This window comes from Anser anser, assembly GCF_964211835.1.
Source record: "Anser anser genome assembly, chromosome: 4".
Taxonomy (NCBI): domain Eukaryota; kingdom Metazoa; phylum Chordata; class Aves; order Anseriformes; family Anatidae; genus Anser; species Anser anser.
In genome coordinates this window covers 63,317,190-63,340,711 of record NC_139724.1, presented here as the reverse complement: position 1 = coordinate 63,340,711, position 23,522 = coordinate 63,317,190, and the positions used below count along the sequence as shown (strand labels likewise).

The 23,522-nt window shown below is 35.2% G+C and overlaps 1 protein-coding gene across 2 annotated transcripts in view; it reads left to right on the top strand.

Annotated features, from left to right (window-relative positions):
• CPEB2 (cytoplasmic polyadenylation element binding protein 2) overlaps positions 1 to 23,522 on the top strand; it is a 53,789-nt gene that overhangs the window by 15,034 nt on the left and 15,233 nt on the right. Inside the window, exons 4-7 of one of the 2 annotated variants that reach the window (XM_083833803.1) lie at positions 8,693 to 8,743; positions 15,813 to 15,836; positions 19,563 to 19,733; positions 21,365 to 21,454. In XM_083833803.1, the coding sequence (XP_083689929.1) occupies positions 8,693 to 8,743; positions 15,813 to 15,836; positions 19,563 to 19,733; positions 21,365 to 21,454 (336 nt within the window). The remainder of the gene's footprint in view (positions 1 to 8,692; positions 8,744 to 15,812; positions 15,837 to 19,562; positions 19,734 to 21,364; positions 21,455 to 23,522) is intronic. The other variant, XM_083833804.1, reaches the window with a different exon arrangement.

Genomic DNA, 23,522 nt, shown 5'->3' with positions numbered 1-23,522 from the left:
AAAACTTAAACTTAAGCTTTAGTATCTTCACAGGTATTTCTTCCTCTGCCCAATAAATTCATAGTTAGATTTATTTGAAATTGACTTTTCTGCTGCAGGAAGTTCTGCCTCAGTTTGTAAAGACACACTGATCTGTTGGAGCTAGCCAAGAGAAGGTGGGAGGGGAGTCAAAACGTTTTTTTTAATCCACTTTTTTTTTAATCTCTTTCTTTGCAGTGGAAGTTGGTAAGAAAATCAAGTCCACTGATAAAGTCATTTTTTGTCCTTTCAAATATATTTATTAAAGCCCATGGAGGATAACTGCATATAGATGTCCATTTTCTGTTAGTCTGAAGAAGTCCAGAAGTACACTTGGCTTTAGCAGGCGGGTTCCTCTTACCCTTCTGGGCTCTGTTGAAATAGCAAATATTTGTGGACTTCAGTTTTAATTCCTCTTTTCACTGTGCAGTAAGTCATTGGAATTCTGTTTTTCCATACTTACTCTCAGGTGGATTTTACCATTGAATCTTGTGGCAGGGAACCGAAGCCATTTTATTTGGCCTGATCAAATGGTACTTTATTTGTGGTATTATAACTGGACTAACACAATCTAGCTTTAAAACTACCAAATATGTCAGGATTGCTATGCAGAATTATGTCTCAGTATTAAAACAATCCAAAGAAAATCACATTTTTATAGTTACTTACTCCCATCCATTCTCCATTTCTAGAGACTTCTAAGCTTAATATATACTACATTAGCGCATAAGGGCCTGTGCTCTTCTGATGTGGAAGACACTTTGTTAGTCTGCTCATTTTTCTAAAAATGTTTATAATCAGTTGGAAGATCGGGAGTATTTAGATAGCCTGTAATAGTATGATTTACATTGTAAAGCAAAAAGGTTGTTTTGTGTGTTTTTTTCTCCAAACTAAAAATTTCTGCAAAGATCAGTAAGTAGGTAACATCTGCTTAGCCAGTTAATTTTTCCTCCTCGTTAGATTGGCAGCTGAAATTAAATTTTCATAGGTGTTCTTTAATCTGACTTCTTGTTTCATAATATCAACAGAAAGTGAATTGCAGTTTTAACAATTTTATCATTGAAGTCCACTAGTAAATTCAGTTTCTGTCTATTCTACGTGTTAACAATACATTACTAAGTAACGCACAGAGGTGAAAACCTGTGAACGTTAGCCTGGTGGTAACTGCTATGAACTAAAAGCAAGTGCATGTCATCAAAGACAAGGTAACTAGTTAGCTCATCCCTGTTTCAAAGCATTGTTTCTTCAATTTGCCACACTCAGGTGGTGACTAATATTACTTTGGTTATCTGAAGGCTAGTAAGTCTACGATCAGGATAGATATTAAAAGGTAAAGCTATCGTTAGGCTTAAAATTAGAGAATGCAGATCCTCTGTCATAATATACTGCCAGTGACATCTCTCACATTCCTGAAAACCAGTCAGTTTCTTCACTTGCGTGCACACTGACATGACAAATGGAAGCGGTTCCTTTGTTTCCCCACCATCTCGCTGTCTTCATTTTGGTTTTATAATGCAGAAGAGTTTTCAGAGGCATAGCAAACACAGAAATGACCTATTTTTATTAATCTCATCATATTTTGTTACGATACACTACATGAAAACTATATCTTTCCAATAATAATTTTTCAGTGAGAATAAGACAAGACAAAGCTTTAAGATGAAGTCAAATATGTCCATATATAGACATTTTTGAAAAACTCAGTAAAGGTTCCATAGTTATTCTGTGCATTCTAGGGACGTGAGTGTATGGTTTCAGTCTGCAGTTGACAAGACTTTCCTTTTTTTTAACAGTTTCACCATCGCAGTGAAAATTCTGCTAAGTTTTATGTTTGAACTAAAACAGATGGAAGCCATAGATAGTGATGAATTCAAAGGAAATTCTTTTTTTTTTTGTTTGAGTGCCAGAGAACAATGCAGGCACCAACTGAATTTAAATGGAATAATCGTGTGCTGTTATTTAAGTAGGTTGTTGAAGATCTTTTTTATTTCCTTTGGAAGTTATTATTTCAATTGAAAAGGCTACACTATTAGCAAAAAGACAAGAGAAATGTTCCTTATTGAATTTACTGACTGACAGTGGGAAGCAGAGAACACATCCAAGAATAGCTTTTCAGTTCCTCCCTATCCCTCTCCTGTTTAGTCACCATTAGTTGGCATTTTTGTAACTTCCTAACAAGTTTAACTTTTTTCTTCTACAAACTGTGAAACGCTAATTTTGTTATTTCAGTCCCTCTGGGTTTTCTTTTCACCACAGCAAATCTGACACTTACGTAAGAACCTGCTTGCATAATGCTCAGGACTAAGAATATAACTAGCTCTTACTTTTTATTCTTATTAATGTATGACATGCTTTGCTGTAACTGAAGAATATTTTTATAACTAGAGAATATTTTTATGGCAAGTTTTTAACTAAATCTAAGCACACTAAGACAATGCATCTTTTATATCTGACCACAGCAGTAAAATGAAAGTCCCTGGAATTTTAAGCACGTGTTTCAGATTTAGCTGCTTACAATATCTGGAGTATGACTAAGCATCTTGTCTCAGATTTTGCACAATGCAGAACAGACACTGTGTGTACTAGCTCACAGCTTTAAGTTTTGCATTTGAAGACTCATTTTAGAAGGAAGTCAGATTTCACAATTTTTGCTTTCATGAACTTGAAAAACCTTTATTTCAAATATGATTCACTGAAAGCTAAATTTATGCCTGCCAAAAGTTGTTTATAGATGTATAGTTTCAGCTTCACTTAGACTAAGTTTAGTCATAACTACAGAAGAGATCAAAAGAAAGAAGTGATTTTTAGCATTCAGTAAGACAGTTTTTCAAGGTAGAGGTGTACTTGAATTCACTAGTGATTGCAGCACAAATCCTGATCGTACTAAAACTAATCTTCCCCATGCTGTTTTCTCAAAATCCATTTTATAAAAATATATTTAACATGGCCTTTTCCAATCAATACAATACAAACGGAAGTTAAAAATAGTAAAGGTTAAAATAAATTAATTTGGTTTTACACCATTGTTCCTAAATACCTTTTTAATTTTTTTATTAACCCTTAAAATATTGGAGGCTAGACAAAAATATTGGAATATTAGTTGTGTAGTTATTTTTCAGACATAACACTCGTGTACTTCTTTTTTTCTTTAAACTATTTTCCCCCAAATACGAGTCCTTCCTGATGTCAAGATGTAGCAAACTTGAGTTCTAGATGTTTCAGAAGCAAGAAAGCCAAAACATTTGCACTTAAAGAGATTATGGAAAAAAATGTAAAAGAACAGGTTACATTTTTCATAGAATGTGTTCAAATTGAGAAGCAGATGAATTAATGGGATTTATTATCTACTAGAAGCATGGTTCTAGTAAAGATGATGATGATTTCCATGTAATTTAATGGTTTCTCTTGTGTAAAGCAAGAGTGTTGATGCTTTTCTCAATTTACAATTGTTTTGTTTTTCCTAATCAGCTCTCCTATAGCTCTGCGAGCTATATATAAGACAATACAGAACTTGAATTAGTCGTACCTATGCTAGTAGGAGTAACAAGGAGTACAAAGTATATAGGAAAAACGAGTCCAATTTCTCTTCATGCTTTTTTGTGAGGGGAGAAAAAAGCTTTTTTTAGGAAAGCTACAAAAATACCTTTTTCTGTATAGCTAGTAATAATATAATAAAAGTAAAACATTAATGTTTGGCTTACCTGTTGGGGAAGAATAACATGATGCACCTAGAAGCCTTTATGTTGCTCTTTCCTATTTTTATTTTCCTATTCAGTTAGTTTAGTTAAGCTTTTCAGGTGTTCTGCATGTTTCTTTTAAAAGCAACCTGCCAGAGCATGCCCAGTGAAGTATAAAAAAAGGTGATGGTGACTGAACAGCACGGTAGAAAACATTTTCTTCCTTTGGACATGAGTTTTTGTTTTCAAATGAATTTGTTTTATATTTTGTTAGGAAGCAGTAACATTTAAAATTATGCAGTTGCTTCCTAGAGTAATTCAAATTGTGTTCAGAAAAGAGTTTCTAAGGCTGAACAAAAGAGCAAGGAAGGAAAGACTTCACTTTTTGTCATATAAAAGGCTTGAAATTCTAGTAAAAAGAATCTAATAAAGAATGTTTTCTGTAGGTTTCTTTCTTAGAAACTGTTTGTGAGAAAAAAAATATTCCTATTTGAGCCTGATAGACTCATTTGCCTAAACAGATGTATTGTAGACAACGCATTTGGCCTCATTAAAGCTTACATAATTCTTACACAAGCATGTGAAAGTGTAGTATCTAGGCTTTCTGTAACTAGGTGTTGTCCAAACATGGTTTTGTGCTGTTGTCTTAACTACACCGAATCAAAAACTGAGCTTTCTGAAACTGCTGCAGTCCTCAGCCATTTGCCGTCTGTTACGTAGTCTGGGAAAAAGCTTAACTTGGAAGCTCTTTCTCTTTTAATCAGGAGATCTAGTGGAAAAAAAAAAAAAAGGTGGGAAAGGAATTTGGGATTCTCAGTCTCTTCATTCAATTATTTAAGACTTTAAAAACAACGAGGAAAAAAAAGGTGGGAGCAGACAATGAAACATCAAACGTGAAACTGAGTCAGCAATATTTAAAGTGGTCGTTATAGGTTTAAATCTGTCCCAAATGTTTTAATATTTGGGGATTCCTGAAACAATTGAATTAAATAGGAATCGAAAGCATGCATGTCCAATACTAGATATGAATTTGCCCTAAAACGAAAAGTGAGTAAGCAGAACTATGCCCGGATGCTCAGAAGAGGTTTATAAAGGAAATCAGTATTTTAATTTTCACTGCCAATATTAACAACAAAAGATTACAGAAATGTAACTAAATTTCTTACTCTTTCCTCATCATTTGGATTTTCAAGACTTCTGAGTGGGTGTAGTTGTTAAGCTGGCCCACCAAAATTTATTTACAAGCTTTTTATTTTTCTTCCCTTACGCAAGAACATGTTGTCAGAAATACGCACCAGCCAGTTGCGTTAACACTGATCACATTTAGATGCGGAAGAGGGGATTAAATTCACAGAACACCAGTTACATAAGAAATGTCAGACATACCTGCTTCTCCACAGCGGTGCTATTTTGAATTTAGCCGTGATACGTGAGAATAATGAATGGTAACGTGCTGAAGTTGCTAGACTCAGGCTTTCCCAGAGAAAATTTCTGTAGTATGATACTTTATGGTACAGTACTGGAATATCAGCCATCCTATTTTTTCCAAGTAGCACCAACAGTGTGGTGCTAATTTTGGATGCTGCAGAATTTAGTTCTGTAGACAGCCAGTGAAGTGATTGCTTTTCATTTCTCAGGAATTAAGTGCATCTATTATTTAAATAGTAGATATTCTGTAATTAACTTGTAGTTATTTTTAAGCTAGTATAGCATCTTTACATGTTATTCAAATTATTTTTTAAGCAAGCAGAGACCACTGGAGTAACTAGTGTAAGTATCGAACAGTTTTCACAAATCTAGATTACTGACACTGAAGTAAAATGAGAATAGCTGGGGTTTGTGATGAGGGCAGTTGTTAAACTGGTACATATTTTTAAAGGCATTGAACAACAAGCAATAGAAAGAGCTGAATAGGAAAAAAACCACGATAGAAGCAAAGTGAATTGGTATAAGATGGCACTCCTTTGTTCTTTGTATTTTATGTGCTGCTATTTTACATGAAGTTTAATACTGTATACATCCATTTTACACTTTTTAAACAGATTTGAGTTCTCTGAACTCTGTATAAGATTGATCTTACACCTCATTCCACACATGAAGTTTTACAAATTTATTTATATCATTAAATTCAGGTGCACTCCATAGAAACGCTGCATTTTGCCACCTCAGATTATTCTGAGGTCTAAGAAACAAAGTTAGCAGTAGTTATATTTTGAAAAAGTAAGCAAATCTTCTATGTTAATTTTTTTTAAGATTGTACAGCCCAAGTGCTAGACAAGGTAGTCAATACAAATTTTAGGATCACTAGAATGACATAACTACAGTTAAATCACAAAATGTGATTTCATTGAAAAAACCTTTCGAGTAAGACCAAAAAGGTTACTAATTTTCCTCTTCTAACCCTCAAATCGTTATCTGAGCTAGCAAATTCTTCTTCATAACAGCAAGAGGAGGTCTCTGTGTTTGTGTGGTGCGTCGGTTTGACACCAGAGTCCCAGGCCCAGTGGATTCAGGCAGAGAGCGCTCCTTAGCGCAGCTCCGTCCTCGCGACTTCTTGAGAAGTGCTTTATTATTTCAACTTTTTCGGCTTTGTGCCTTATGTTTCATGTGCAGCTTATTCATGGAGCTAGAGAGAGTGGGGGGAAAAAAAGGTGAAAATGCAAAAATACCATTTTTAAACCTGGAATCCCCTATCTTCTAAAGCAGATTTCCCCTAGGTGCTGACATCAGAGGGGTCCTCTGTCATGATAGGACTTAAATCTGAACTCTTTTTCTGCAGTAATTACAACAGGTATCTTTTGTCCCCTTTACTAGATGAAAAAAAAGAACAAAATTTAGAGACAAAGATCGTCACCAGAGTCTCAAGGAGATCCAAGCTGAGATGATCATTTCTCACAATTTCTGTCGTTATTCAAGATAAATCACTCCGTTCTGCAAGAAGCAGCTCACGGTGTTGCAATTATTTCTATAGCACCGTATATACACAGGATGGTGACAATAAATAATCCTGTAAAATCCTTGGCTGTTAGGCAAATGAGTATTACTTTCATGGACCAACTGAGAGGAGAAGCAAAATGACCTCTTAAAAACCAGGCTGAGCAAACCAGTGGCAGCTCCCAGATTGCAGTTTAAGGATGCCGCCGCCTTAATTTCTTCCTTCTTGTACTAGAATTCATTTCTACAAGGGCAGAATATTTATTTTTCCAAGAAACATTAGGAGTAGCTGTAAATGCTTACCATGAGAGAAAAATTGGATTGTTTTATAAAACTGGGCATCCTGAAGTTAAAGAAAATGAAGACAAAGGCTCCTGCAATGATTTTTTAATATCTTACCTGAGTCGTTTTAAAAGTTCTGTAAAATTTAGAGAAGACAGTAACAGTTCTTTCAGTTGGATTCATCTGCCCTTTCCAAATCCTAAAAAAATAGGCAGAGTTCCTACCTAATTTTCAGCTGCACAAATACCATCCATTCTAATAATAAGATCTGTTGGAAGAGAAATAGTATCTGGCTGTATAAAACGTTTTCTTTTTTTTTTAAATCTTGCTGTTTTGAGTGTAAGAGTTATTTTTTTTTTCTGTAGTTTTTGGTAGAAAATTCTCCTGTTTGATTCCTGCAGGGAATTATGTACTATTACTTAAATATTTTCTGCAAAAGGAGTTTTTATTTAACCCTAAAGGTGTGTCCTTTTAGACACAGAACTGCTATTTTGAGAAATTTCCAGTCTTGCTGCTAAACACATGGGTTCAGCAAGAGTAAAAAAAAAAAATATATATATATGATGGGAGTTGTTAGACAACTTTAATATATGGATTGCTGCTTTGGTTTTTATTTTCTTTTTTTCCTGTTTCTTTACAGAAAGCCTGAGCCTTATTAGCATATGACTATCTGCAGTGTCTTACTAATATTTACTTGCATCTTACAAGCCATCTGCATCTATATTCCCCTTTAAATCTGTGTCAGTTCTCAACATGCTTTGCTTTCAGCCTTTATTCTTGTCTCAGCAAACATTCTAGTTTCCTCCAAAAGATTTAAATGTTTGTTTCAGTATGTTTGTTATACAAGCTGAAGGATTATAAATAAGCAAGTATGTTGTAATAACAAGATATATGGAAATGTAGTTTTTTGCACATTAAAGCACGCTTCTAAACACAGCAGCTATTGAAATTTTTTCTCTAGGTCAGTGTGCACTACTGGTATGTTTGCAGCTTCCTGTAAACAGAAAAAGTCTCCTTTAATAAAAAGGAATTTGTAGTGAAGAGGCACTTCAGCTATGCATTTTAAACCAGTCGTTTAGCTATTGAAGTAAAACATGCCACCAATGTAGTAAAAGGCAACACTTGAAAAGTTCCATGTCAGGATATGAGCTTTTTCATGTAATATTTATTCAATAGGTGTTTGTCTGCGATAAAACGTGATGTATCATATTCTTTAAATTTCTTAATTTTGTAGATAAACCAGTACTCTAGATTTCCCAGACCTACTAAAAATACTACATGCAACATTGGCTAATAAATTTTAATGCCTTAATATTAATTCCTGTTGACATGTTTTTTCTTACACTGATTCAGCAGAGAGGCCCTAAAGCACAGAAATGACACTCTGTTAAGCAATGTGCATAGTACAGTTATTCACAATCGCTATGAAAGAGAAGACTAAAGCAGTCAGCACTATTTCTGGGTGTCATGAAACAAAAAGTGGCTTTATCCTATTGGAGCTGATCCCAAAGCACATTGCAGATCTTATGACCAGAGAATTAAGGTTAAGAAGTCTGTTCTTGTCAGCTTTAACTTGGGTCAAGGGTATTGTTGGTTAATGTGCTTGGAGTTAAATATTAGCTCTTTATTTCCATAGGCAAACTGGAAATAGAGTTTATATTTAAATTCTAAGAAGTGATTTTTTCATTTCATTTCTTTTTTGTTATTATTTTCTAGTGTAATAACTAAAACTTTTGCATTTGTTTTGTTTTATTCTTTGTGTTTTTTTGTTTTCTTTTAAGGTCGCTTGAGTTATCCACATCCAGGGACTGACAATCTTCTGATGTTAAATGGTAAGTGCTAATCTTATAACAGTTCCTAATTATCTCTAGCTTAGTTTAAATCTGACATGTTAGTATAAAATTGTACTATTACATTGTTATTGAATTACTTGCCTCTAGTCTTCAACATTAATGGGACTAGTGCTTTCCATTTTTCAGAGCTGAATGGCAAGAGCTAATCTTGCAACAGCCTTTCATTATTTCTAGCTTATTTGAAATCTGAAATACTTAAAAGATGTACTATTCTTTTTTGTTCTTAAGCTCATGAGCATAACATTCTCCAAAGCTCTGCTAAAAAAACTATTATACTCAGACATGAATGAGAAAAATAAGAAGGCCAGAAATGCATGCTTTTCTATCTTGTGTAGATAAAATGGTGAACTATATATTTTTTATTACACTTTTGTGAAATAATATTTTACTTGTGTGTGGTTTTTTGGAACTGGCTTTGTCAAATAAGTTTCTAACTGCAAAATATGCTGAAGTTAGAGTTCATGTTCACGTTCCTCTCCCAGTAGGTCAAACTTCATGAACATCTGCTACTCAGTGAAGGCATGAACTTTAGCCTTTGTTCAAGGCTAAAGAAGGAAGCAGAGCTTGGTAATCCATCTAAGTCAATAATAAATCAGGGGTTTTGCACACAAATGTTTTCTACATAGGGAAAAATTAGAGCTGTAATACCATAGCTTCACTAGATAAGAAAAAGTGGAATCTGTTGTACACAAAGCAACTACATTTTTGTCATTGACTTCTAATTATTGGATAACGATGAGTCTAAATGTTACCAGTAAAGACCTAATTATAAAAAAGTACAAACAGAATAGTTACTTCAGGTTTGTGGGTCTGTGGAGCTCTTTTTTGTTCTTGTTGCCTTACCCTTCTGCAGAGTCACTTACACTTGTGCGATTGGGTATAAATTGTAAAACAAACAAAAAAATAATTTCCGTTATGTGACACTGTGAGTAAATGTTTAAAATTTTAAGGATATTCCTATTTGGCTGTCTGTCCACTAAAAATAAGTCTCGCACAGTGGACATTTGAAGAATCAGGTCCTTTTTTATTGGATAGTTAAGATAATGGAGTACCTTGGAAAGTAAAAATAGCTATTTACTACTGAAATAAAGTTCATGCTTAGCCCACACAATCCATATTCCTGATTTCTGGTTGGAAATTAGGTTGAATGTAGATGTGCTTGATGTTAGGACATTTACAACAACTAACTTTCTGTATTTAACTGCAACTCTACAGCCTATCCTACAAGCTGGTTTTCTTGGGTGGTATCTGTTCTGTTGTGATTACCTGCTGATTTATAATAAAACATTAGGTGGGAAGGTATTAATATTGAGCAGTCTTATGAGCAGCTGAAATATTTCAAAGCAAGAAACATTTTAAAATTTGTTTGCTTTAATGCTTAGGATGGTGAGCTCTTTTTGTAGTACTGCATGCTAGAAGAATAAGTGGGAAGTGTTGTTACACTATCTGGGAAAAAAGGTTGTTGCTTTTATTGGTGACATTGGAAAAATGTGTCTCTATGGTGATAGACTAACCTGAAAAGCCTACCACAGAGGTAGAATATGTACTAAAGAATACCTTGGTTTGTTATTAATGCTGGTGGGGTTTCCACAGCTGTTTGGAAGGTAGCACTCAGTGAAAGTGCTGTCCTTTTTAAAAGCTGCAATACTACAAACAACCTTCAGTAAGTGAGATAAAAATAACAATTTGACTATCTAAAAGGCAGGTGCTGCAAAGCCTAATTTTTAGGTATGCCCTGTAGAATTTGATTCAGAGCCCTGTTTTGGACACCGAAGCTCTCTGTAATGCACGTGGAGAGTCTGAGTGCAATCATGTATACTGGTGGGGGCCACCTGAAGTTGGAGCTTCTAAACTGGAGCTACTTGCAGCTAGAAAACAGAAACACTAAGAACGGCTTCTGGGAAGCCACAGCTGCTTCAGACTCTGTCACAACTTGTCTTTCTTTGCAAGAAGTGAAGGGCTTTCTCCAAATGTGTGGTAAGGAGAATCACAGCTTGAACACTTGTTGAAAAGCTTGCAGACTTCAGTTTCCTCTGCTGAAGAGGATTCAAAGAAATGTTTCACAGTATCCCCTCAACTGGTGCCTTGGAGGGAGGAATACAGAAGAGGAGAACTGATAATCCATAGATTTGTATTTATCCCTTATTTTCTCATTTAGAGTTGTACTTACTACCAGGAGGAGCAGCAATATCAGCCCTTCATAAAAGCAAAGCAGTAACATTTTAAAGATGTGGGACCCATCTTCGTGTGAGCTAACAGCAGATTGTAACCCTCAGTGGATTTTAGTAGACTCCATTTTAGTAGACTTGTATCTCTGGATCCCTGTAAGGTTCTGACATGAGCCAGGCTGGAATTCCTCAACCCTCTTAAGACTAAACACTTCTAGATAAAACTGATTTTTAGCTAGTTTTTGTCTTCTTAAGTGATAGATAATTTTCCAGCTCATTTAACACGTACTTACTGAACTGTACCTAATATTAATATTTACAGGTCTCATTATTTGAAATAACGAAATGAACCAAAGGAAAGCTGATTTATGTTTTAATAAATTATATATCTGATAATTATATATCTGTTACAGCTCAAGCTGTATAAAAATGTAAAAACTAAAAAAATGGATTTTCAATGACCTCCCTCAAAAGTCAAGGAAAGATACCGTGGAATGGTTTCACTTGAGTACATCTTTAATTGTCAACTCTGTCTTACAGTTTTTCTGTATCAACTAATAATGCAAAAGTCCAATTTGTTAGGATGTAGGGTGTTTTTCCCTATTATAGGGTTCTCACCTTTATCGTTTTAGTGCATTGAGTTGTTTTTTTAATGACTATTGAAACCTACTATAATTCACCATTCAGTCAGTTTAGGAAGGGAGCGTTAGACTTGCCATCACTTAGAGATACTTATAGTTGGTTGTGCTTTTAAGAAAGGTGTTCTGCTTCAAAGAGAAGTTACTGAACTTCCTAATATAGGAATCGCTGCATAAGATTCTGTGGTCTGTCATGCATGCCAAACTTGAGTGGTCATCATGAACTCTTTCAGCCTTAAAACCTAAAGGAACCTGAATAGAATTTAGGCACCCAAATGCGATAGAACATAGTGGGAATTAAGCACCTACCTCCTTTACCCAATACTCTTGAAAAATCTCAGCCATAATTATTGATCGGTTTCTTTAAATGACAAATAAGTATTAACAAAAAAAGGCTTCATTTCTTCAGTGTCCCCCATCTGCTCATGTAAATCAGGACTGTTAAGGACAAATGGTATTTTATCTTAGTTGATATTATAAACTTCAGAGTTGTATTTAAATGTAGGAAGTTGGTCTAGTAGGTCTTTTTTTTGTTATACAACATAAATATTTTTAGTTCAGCTCAGCAGTTTCAGTTACTGAAATAAGTGCATATTTGATCTCTGGAGGGTAATTCAAATACATGTCCGAATAAAACAGAAATGATACATTGACTATCTGCGCGATAGCACCGCTCACAATTTTGCAAAAGTATCTGACATCAAGACCATATAAATATAAAGGCGGAAAAAGTGTTTACTTCTGTCTGCCATATTTTTTTATCTCTGAGCTGATTTAAGTTGCAGAAAGGTGGTGTTGATTTTTTTTGACAGTTTCTAGACTTACTAGTATGCAACGTAAGGGATATAGAAGCACTAAAGAGTACCTTGTAGTTTTTATCTACAAGAAGAGGGAATGTTTTTGTTGTAGCTACAGCACCTAACATTGGAAGGTTGCAGGGTTATTGGACCCCATTTTCATTGGACATATAATCCTTCTTGCATGTGCTACCTAATCCATGTTTTCTGAGTGTCTCTCTTGCACTTTCTCACTTACATGAAATCTTTCAAAGTTTTTGGTTAATTAGGCTATCTGCCTTTACAGAGTAGAGGATACAAAATTATTTCTGTATGACTTACTCTTTGAACAAGTTCAGGAAGGAAGGAAGTGTAATCTCATTTTTTTGCTGTCATAAATCAAGTATAACTACAAGTGACGGGCCTTCCCCAAAGGGCTATCTCCCCTGCAACTATTTATTTCTCTAAACACAGGCACTAATTATGTAAATGTGTATATATTAAATGCATATATTAAATACATATAAAACTATATTTATATCTCTAAATATATATAATGTGTATATATTGAGTTATACACTATATATATAGTTATACACACCACATATAAGCATGTATGCTCTGAAGGGCATACAGTATGTGCATGGTATTTTAATAAATAGAGAAAAATATTTCTGATATAATCTAGTTTGAATCTAAAAGAATATCTCATTGCTCACCTTATACTAAAAGTTTGTTTTAGTGAGACTGTTTCCAGAAGCAATATTTAGCCTTTGAAAGACAGTACTATAGAAATACGTATGTGGGGAGATCAAAATACTGAAGTTACAAAAGGGATACGTTTAGTTCAATACCATATTTGTAGTGATTTGGGAAGCAGTCTGATGAGAGCCTGTAACCTTCAAGGCTTTGTAGTTGTTGTTATTAAAGCAGCTTGTCCACTGTGGTCATAAACTCTGGATAAAAATAATCAAAAATAACGAGTTGCAAAACCATAGGGGTTGATATCAGTGGTCACATTTATTGCAGCAGTGCCTACAGATCGTCTGAGAATGGGAGCAAAGTTTTCCAGACTTTATAGACTCAGTGACAGAAAATCCCTGCCCAAACTAGTTTACAGTCTAAATGGGCAAACCAGGTAAATAGTAGGAGAAAGGGGTTTGCCATATGGGTAAAGTAAATAATGTGACAACATCAAATACAATTATTTTTCTATTTTCTCTGCTATCATTGTTTTTCCCTAAGCAAAGAATATACAGACTACACACTTTGGTGTGTCATTGTAATTTCTGTTTATATTGCAACAAATATCCTTTTAGGCAGAATTGCATTGTGGAGGGGTTTTTAGCATTTTAATAGCCCTGCTGTGTTTATCCCTAAATTTACTGATATTTTAAAACACACAAAGAAAAATAGTTCAGGTGTTCTGTAACAAAATATTTTTTTGTCTATCAGATTGCCTTAACTATGAATATATAAGAAAATAGCTGAGCTGGTTTTGTTGGCAAAAAGGAGCAGATCTGGTGGAAAAGAAGAAAAATCACTATGGCTTGCGCTAGAAGTGCTTTATTAGTATGCATTCGTTTAGTATTCTCGGAGAGAGAACATGACATTGCAGTCATTACTGTGGGTGTGATGCACTTGAATTTTCCCTGATTACTCTGGTTTTATTGGGGGGAGAGAAGAGCATAGGGTGTTAGACAAGGGCTTGGTGACACAGCTGCTAATGCTGCCTGTGAGTCACTGTGTCCAAGAGTCAGGAAAGATCCCTCCACGCTGCAGCAGTAGCAGAGCTGCTCTCTTGTCAGTGCCTGCCTTCAGATGAAAACAAGTCTGAAGTTAGACATTAGTCTCCTTATGCTGCATCGACTGATAAGAGAACTAATCGCATCCTCTGTTGAAGAATATGTTGCCTTTTGTGGATGCTATTTTCATATGGGAAATCTGAATTCAGGTGTTTCCAGTCTTGTTGAAACTGGGATTTCTGGTTTTGGATCACTAGTGAAAAGTTGAAGGGTATGAAAAACTAAGCAAAAGACTGTTCTAATCCACAGCGATTCTTTCAGGTGGAAGAAAATAAATTAGAAAGCAAGTTCAGTGCAAGTTGGATAGGAATATACTTAATGTTGTGTAAGAAATCAAAAGTATTAAGGGAGAAAAATACAAGAGAGATTCTCAGAATTCCATAAGCAGTCCACTGAATTCCTAGTAGGAAAAAATAAAGAGAATAAAAAATATATATAAACTTACTAAAAATTTTGAAAAATCCCCATGCAAATGGTAAATACCAGCATATAAGTATTCAACAATATGGAAATGGAACAGTGAATTTACTTCACGAATCATTGACTTTGTGAGACTGCATGTGTATCAGTGTCTCACAACCAAAGTTGCATTTTAGGAGAGATCTGTGCATGGAGTCCTAGTAAAATAAAAATAAAATTAATGGGGGGACACAGTAATCTTTGTTCATGAATGTCACGGTAACATGGTTTATAGTGATCTGTGTGGATATTTAACTACAGTGCTATAATGATTAAAGTAATCTTTCTCAGATATGAAGTCTGAGAAACAGGAATTGAAAATACTTTGTGGAAACGTAACTAAAAATTACACATAGCTTGATAGTTTTTGTATTAGTAATCTGCCTATTTTTAGTTGCCCAGCCTTCAGGCTGAGGAGCAGTCAGTGCAGTCTGCTGAACTGTAGCTGTGAGTAAGATCCCTTTAAGAATCTTGCAAAACTCAGAAGTTAGGAAAATCTTGGATTTGCTTGCAGTCTGTCAGAAATTGTTGCTTTGCCTTTGTGCAGTATTTGTGATACAATGCCATTTCTTGTGACTTGCGCCCTGATTTTGTTTGCTACCACAAGGAGTCTTTTGTTTCAAACAAAACCTTGCGGTTAATTTTCTGCTAGGTCTTTTCATGAAAAAGGAAGGTCATGGCTTATAGCATTTGCATTGTCACTGCAAAGGACTGTACAAACTGTTCCATGGACCAGAATGTTTCTGTGATTAATTTAATGCTGGCTACATGCTTTTTAAAGTAATATTTTCCTTTTTTCAGTTGCAGTGCCCTGCGTAATAATGAGACACTTTTCTAAGATGCAAATTGCGTTTGTGGAGATGAATTTTAAAGTTACTACATTTTATGCTTCTGTAATTAACATGAAGTTAAGATCAAGTATAAAGGCACATTGAATAATTAACATTTGTGCAATGATATTGCTGTGTTTTATAGTATATTCCTTACAGCTGCTGCTAACATCAGTTGAGTAGTAAAATAGTGGGATATTTAAGTAAGACTTCAGTTTATTTGCAGTCTAATCTACAATTAGCAGTGGCAAATACCAATGCATATTTTTATTTATTGCTCACCCACATCGTTTTTTGTATGATAAATATTTTCATATGTGGGCATAACACAGTTGTTTGACATTTTACAATTTGTCCTTTGTTTACATGCAGCGAGGAGTTATGGGCGAAGACGAGGTAATTCACTTCTGTTTGTTACAGTACAATTAATCCTGATGGAGCTGTTACTGATCATTATGATTAATTAATCCAGATTGTTGATTATAAGCGCTTATCTGCATGTTTCCTTAATACGGGGGAGATGGAGGGTGTGAGGGGTGCAGTCTAGATTGCTTTGATCATTGATCTCTTTTTTAGTTTGAATCTCTTCAAATGAAACTCTCTCTCTCAGAGTTTGAATTCCAAATCCCTTAATCAGTTAAAGCTCTGTAGCTCTAATCATAATTTTGTTCATGCTAATGGTAACTGCTTGCAGTTGTTGCCCCCTTTAAAAGTATACCGTTTGCTGGTTGTTCTAACTCATCTCCCTTTGCTTCTGTGTAAGTGCTCGTGTACAGAGTAAAACCTAAAAATATTTCATAAACTTAGGAAGAAATCTAGTGGACGGCCCTTGGAAACGGTAAATAGATTCTCATAGTATAAATCAATATATGTTCACTGACCCCAGAAAACCAATACTGATTCAGCTATATGAGAAAGTCACCAGTGGGTGTTACAAAGACGAGGTAAAGTGTGCAGCAAATCATACAGATCTTCAAGAGCTTCAAAATATTCACAATATACACAGAATTTCTTGTCTGTCTGTCTGCCTTGATCTCTGCATTGGTTCATAACGGGTTGCTCAGGAGCCCCATTTGAAAGAATAATGTCGTAGACCATGTGTAATAGCACAATTGTCTTTGGAAAGTTTCTGGTAGATTTTGCTTAATCCTTTTCACTGTCATAAAACAAAAAGAAATGAGTATTTAAAGGGGCTTATCCTTTTAATTCAGTCTTTGGGAGAAATCGGAAAGCCTAGAAAGTGACCTTTTTGCTTTCTTCAGATGAGAAGCATTTAAAAGTGGAGAGGAGGGAGGAAGAAGTGTTTGGAGTCAGAGCGTGCTGCACTAAGTGTGTTAATCCATTGTCCTCAATGTCATCTTAGCTCTCTGAGGAGCTACAGTGCTTTTGGCAAACCTTTCCCCACATTAAAGAAAAACTGATCTCACTGATACCTCTTCAAAATGTTTTCTGATGGTTTGCTTCGTAATGGAAACAGAGCCTTAGATTCTTGTTGTCCTTAGATTTTGACATTGGTCTGTGGGGAAAAGAATAAATTACTCTGAGGATTATTCTTTTGAGTTTCTTTCCTACGTATTTGTAAGTCAGAAATGGAATTATCTAAGAATTACTTTGAGAAACATAAAAACTTAATTTTCATTATCTGAAGAGATCATAGAATCATCAAATGGGTTGGGTTGGAAGGGACCTTAAAAATCATATTATTCCAACGCCCCTTCAATAGGCTGGGACAGGTACCTTCCGTAAGTATAAATCGTGTGTCTGTGCCTTTTGTTTGCTTGTTCAAAAAAAGGGGGGAAGAAAAGAAGAAGAAGAAAAAAAAGAAAGATGCTTTTGTGGCCATATTGTAACCAACAAGTTAATTAGGATTGGCATATTTTTGAAAGAATATTACCACTTCTTCATATATGCATAAGACCTGATCATCATTCTTATAACTGCGAGTTTCATAACTTGAAACTCACATCAACACTACTTAGCTGCTGCGGTCTTTTCCTTTTTGGGTTGTCATAGTGTGGTCCTGTTCCTCTTATGTCTAAATATATCATTTGCAGGAAGAATCTCCCTTGCTGCCTCTTCCAGCTGCGTTAACCTTCTGTTTGTCCATTGCTTTCTGACTTTGCTGCCCCATCGAACACAGCCTACTTGCTTCCAGTTTTCAAGGTGCTCTCCTGCTCCTGTTACCCAGCTGCTGAATGCCTCCTTGTGATAGCAAGCAGGGATGCCATCGCTTGCTTCCCACCATATTAGGATATTTCCAAACACATCACCGTTTTTAATGGAAGGAGGGAGCACGTTGCAATTTCCTGGTTGCTGTGTTCCTCTCTATCAGATAAGCTCTTTAGACATAATTGTGAAATGCCACCATAAAGATATCACAGTCACTGGCTTTGTTAATGCAGTACAGTCCAGTGGTCCTGCTTCTGTTTGGATCCATGTGTTGATTACATTTAGTTAATTTCTATCACCTTGTGTTTTCATTCGGTGTTTTTGATGTACTGTATTTTTATAGTGGATTCAGATATCAGCTTAGGGCCTACAGGTGTTATTACCACAACGTGGGTCATTAGTCATGATGTTTGCGCTCTCTTCCTCCAGCCATGTCTTTAAGCACTTGATCTCAGGTGGTCTAACATGAAACAAATGGCCTTCCTACTGCTCTCATCCCTGGCTTATCTGCACAATTTCTGCGGGTGTCCCTAGGGGGCTTTCCTGAGGTGGGATAAAAGTTACAGGTTGCAGTACAAAGCACAGCTGAGATACTGCAGACTCCAGTGTCAGGAGCTCACTGCTTCTGCCTATCCATTTGCAGTGGGTGAACTTAGAGTAAATTGGGTATTTGAGGTGGAAAATGAACTTGTCTCCCAAAACTGTGCTAGGTTGGTTTTTTGGTTTTGCTTGCTTCTTTTGTTTTTGGAAGGCAGCTGAATTCCAGAATGTACTAAGTAATAACAACTTAAAAAGTGAGAGGGAAACAGCAAAATTGCATTTCAGAATAAATGCTGATGTGGAGTATTTTTGTTTCAACCAAAATTTTTCTTTTTGGACTTTTCTGCAGTTCAGACTAACTTCTGAATTTGAAACTGTTATTAATCCTTGTTGCACTAAAGCAGTGAAAGTTTGAATAACCTGAATTCATAACCTGACCTTCGGGGTCTTCTGTTTTGGAGTTCTATAAAATTTGCAAATTATGAAAGTGGTTGTGTGTGTGAAAGTAGGACGGAAATACCATGTTTTCACTCCCCTTTGCCATCTATATGTCAGTGTTGATCACTTTGCAATTGCAAAGGTGTCCTGTGGGCTTCTTGGATTTCACAGTTGCAACTAGCTTTTCAGTTTGAACATTCATTTCTACCAGGGGAGAGACATGGAACAGCAACCCCTGGAAAGCCTGGTTTGTCTTGTCCTCAGAAAAGGGTAACTGTAGTCTCACTGCAGACTGCTACATGTTAGGAACCACAAAAAGGCTTCCCTTTGCAACTGTTGTAAAATTCAGAGCCAGTATAAATCAGCATTGACTCATTTTTCAAGTGTTACATTATGCACGCTCATTAAAATTCTCTCCTGCTTTCACAGAAACTGATCTGTTCTTGCATTATCAGAATCAGATAATTTCAAAAGAATAGAGAAATCATACCTATCTGAAATGTCCTACTGTGTATATATTTTTTCATTTCCCTCAGGTCACTTAAAGTGTAATTTTTAGACGTGCGGTAGTCATTCATGTGATAGAAGCTATCACTTTAACTTGAAGCTAAACCAAAGGCAAACTAATTATAAATTCACTTAAGCAGCCCTTAATATAATCTCTTTCTATGTAATACCCTCTATTTAAAAGCAAATTATTATTATCTTACTTGATGCAGCAGAGTAACTTCAATATAACGTAGTATGAGGTATTATGCTTACAGAGATGTCAGTTTACAACCTGGAATTTCCTTTTTAAAGATTTAACGTATTTTTCATTATCTTAATTTTTCTTAAACTAATGTATGCTTTTCTAATTTCTTGTTGTTTTTATTTTTACTTTCCAGACCGCTATTCCCCCATTACCCGTTCTAAAATTACATAACTATGTACTGCCACAGAATTGTTTTAATATGTTATTTTTTTCTTTTTAAGGCCGTTCTTCCCTCTTCCCAATAGACGATGGGTTGCTGGACGATGGTCACAGTGATCAAGTCGGAGTGTTGAATTCACCTACCTGCTATTCAGGTCATCAGAATGGGGAACGAATTGAGCGTTTTTCTCGGAAAGTGTTTGTTGGAGGTCTTCCACCAGATATTGATGAAGGTGAGCTGCCCGAAAACTACGCAAATGAGGTTTGGAGGGAGGGAGAAAGAGAAAAACCTAAATGAGGTAATGAAAGTAAACCACCCAGCAAAATAATGTTGTATAAGAGGCTACAACTACAGTTCATGTTTTTTGATTTGTTTTTAATGAGATGGGTATGTTGATGGGTACGTTTCACTTAGTATCACTTGATGTCATCCATTCCTTTTGATTTTGAGAAGATTTATTCGTTTATGCTTCCACACTTCCAGATTGCAGAGTTCCATCTGATACCTGGAATTTGTTGCTTATGCTTACCTTGCAGTGGTATGGGGCATGTATATTCCTTTCATATACAGCTTAGCCCTTCATAGTGTCCTCTACCTGAACATACTTCATCATCTATTCACAGGAAATGTCTCTTAGTAATTGAATTTCAAATTCTATTTTACCTGAGCATCTCAGAAGTGGTTTAGAAAGGTTAATATTATTCGTGTTCCTAAATAGAGAAACTAAGGCAGAGGAAGGTCAGTGGCAGAGCCCTGTGTGATGCATTGAATACAGAAGATAGCAGGGAAGTTCAGATTGTTATGTGATGCAGTTGGAATTGCTTTGTATAATAGTGCTGATCTGAAGCAATCATGCTGTATAATACTAGGTTTCTCCTGTGCAGATAACTGTAAATTGCATGCTAGCTTTGTAATGTAAACAGAAGTCCGTTTACAAGGTTCATTGTAATCCTAGACTAACTTGCATACCAAATAAGCTGACTGTGGTTAATTATCTTTCAGACATGGGGAGACCATATTTTGGTTTCATCTTCATGACAGTGCTCTCCGGAAACGTACTAAATGATTTCTTTTCATATACTTCAGCTTTTTTGGTGCACTTTAGCTTCAAACTCAAAAGTGCACTGTTGCTTTTAATACAAATGCTAAACAAAGACACATGGAGATACCTTTTCTTTCTTTCCTGTTTATATGCTGATGACAGGATGCAACCGAAACAAATAGAGTATATTTGTGTTTGACGAGTTACTGCTCTTGTAGAGTTTAGGGTCGTGTTATTGTTTCTCATGACACAGGTTCTTGCAGGCAATGGCAGGAAGCAGCAGCTGGTGTAGAAAGACATCATGAAGGGGCGTAGTGGATCTTGCAACAGGCCTATTCATGGTTATATTAGAAGCATTGCTAAATAGGTGATTTTCAGTTTCTGTTCACAGTATCTGCTGGAAAGTACTATCATGCTAATTGTGGTACTTATTATATGAACATCTGCCTACAAAGGTCTGGAATGTAGATCACTAAACAATAAATTATTTCGATTGTATTCAAACCTGATCCTGAATATAAAAAGGTACCACACCAGTTTTCACCATTGCCTTCAGTTGTCCACATCCTTCTGAAATCAGCTGTTGCTGAGCAATAAAAAAAAATTAAAATAAAAATAAAATTTAAAAAAAAGTAAGCATAAAATCACCAGAAATATTTTGGGTAAATATTAACACTTGGAAGATGTATCTATTTAAGTTTTTTGCTTCTCTTTTTCCTTGAAACCTCAACCTTTGCTAAAAACCAAGATCTTCATTTGATAGTACTTTTTTATTTAGTTATGTTATTGATTTTAATTTCAACTGTTGTACCTCTTTTCAGATGAAATTACTGCTAGCTTCAGACGATTTGGACCTTTGGTAGTAGACTGGCCTCACAAAGCAGAAAGCAAGTCCTATTTTCCACCAAAAGGTAAGAGAGTTGGAAGGTTTTGACCAGTCACTGAGTGCAATTCTTAATCTGGGGAACTATCTCATCTTTTTCCAAAGGGTATAATTCGCAATCCCTGTGAACAGTTAATTCTACAGTTTCAATGTGTGTTCAGACAAGGATCCTTAACATACCAAGTATAAAACAGAGTTGTTTTAGTACTGTGCCTCATTCAGTGCTGGTCTTCTGAAGAAGCTCCTATATTCTCATTTCCCAAATATTAGATCAGCATTATGTAGTTGTACACGTCATTAATTCTAAGGTCTGTATTTGCATTTCTAATTCCTAAAACTGAAATTTGATCAAATTTTAACACTAGGTCGTAGATTAAAGTTCTTCTAGAAAGTTACAGACAGTATTCAGAAGGATGTATTTGAGTATATTATCAAAATACTCAATTTTATGTTTATTTCAATTTTAAGATGTGAACTTCCTATTGAAGCGCTAACTATTGAGAACTGGATAAATATTGATTTTAGCTATTTTTAGTATTGCTCTTTGATATTCAAAATCTAAATGTTCAACAAAGTACTCTGTACATTTAAGTAATCTAAATTACGTAGCTTATCTCTGTACAGGTCTGCTCATGTATTAGTACATATAAAATAAATGCAAAAATCTGATCCAGAGGTTATTCATTTTGTAGCAAGTGCAGCCATTTATTCTTCCATGGAAGTAACAAATATAGGCACTTAATGCCTTTATAAACTGATTCTTCAGTTATCTGACCACCTATGCTGTCAAAAAAAGACAGGGATATTGTCCCAGATCATCATCTGAAGAGTAGGGAAAGGAATTGAAAGTATTTAAATAGTTGTTATGAATACTATATGGAAATTCAAACACAGAGAGGCTTTGGCTTTTTTGATTGTCAGCCTGATGTACAAAGCTACTGTCTAACTAAGTTTAACTATCCTAAGGAGTGCATCTCCATTCATAATTTACCAAGAGAAATTCTTGAGCAACTGAAGGAGAGGCAACTCACAGAGTTTTTGATGTATATATCAAAGAGGGAAGGTCTAATATATTCTTCGCTGAAAGGAGTGAGTCCTGGAAATAATTTCCAAGGAGATAGTCCTGTCTCAGAATCTGAACATCTTAAGGATACGTTTTCAGACTTCCTTGTTTAATAAAGCTCTTTGTATAGTTGGAAAATGTATAATTACTATACTAAATATATATTTTTATGTATATTCTAAGCAGAGCTTCTTAAAAGCAGAGAATGTAGATTAAAGCTGATTTAATTAAAATTATTCTGTTGATGTAATTAACTCAGAAACACATACAAAGCGTTAAGTTGATTTCACGTGATTAACTGATCCTTATTTGAAGCTTGATAACAATTAAAACTTTAGTCTAATTATCAGTTTACTACAGTATTCAGCATTGCTTTGTAATGTGACAGTAGCCTGGCACATTTAAAATACAGAGTAGATTTCTCTTTATAGATACACTGGAAATATAATTTACTATTAACTGTTGAACTGAGTTTATATCTGGTTCTTTCAGTAGACCAGATAGGACCTGTGATTATTTTGCTATAAAATATCATAGAAATTTGTCTTACATATTTGAATGTTACTTGTGCAGGCAAGAACTGTGTATATATATTTAATAAGATTTCTAAAACTGCTAAAAATAGGCTAAATGCTAAGAAATCTTTGAGCCTGACCAGTAATTACCAATATAAGCAACATATATTAGCAGAAGGACTTCATTTTTTTGTACTTTTAATCTTCAATGACTAGTTTATTACCCTGCATGGAGCTAATTCAATGTACGTCTATTTTTGTCCAGTCTCGTTAGATATTTGAAATAGTGTTACTCTCCAAAGACATCTCAGCGTTATCTGGTTCTGGGCTATTCTACACAATAGTATTCTCTATGGTGAAGAGATGCAGCCTGTTTTTTTGTTGTTCGTTTGTTTTGCGTTTTTTGTTTTTTTTTAATATTCTTGTTAAGTTTTCCAAGCTGTGCTTCCTTCCAGGCTCTCTGCTTATGGAAAGTCCTGAGGGAAGGCCAAGTTAATAATAAGTATTTCTTTGCTTGA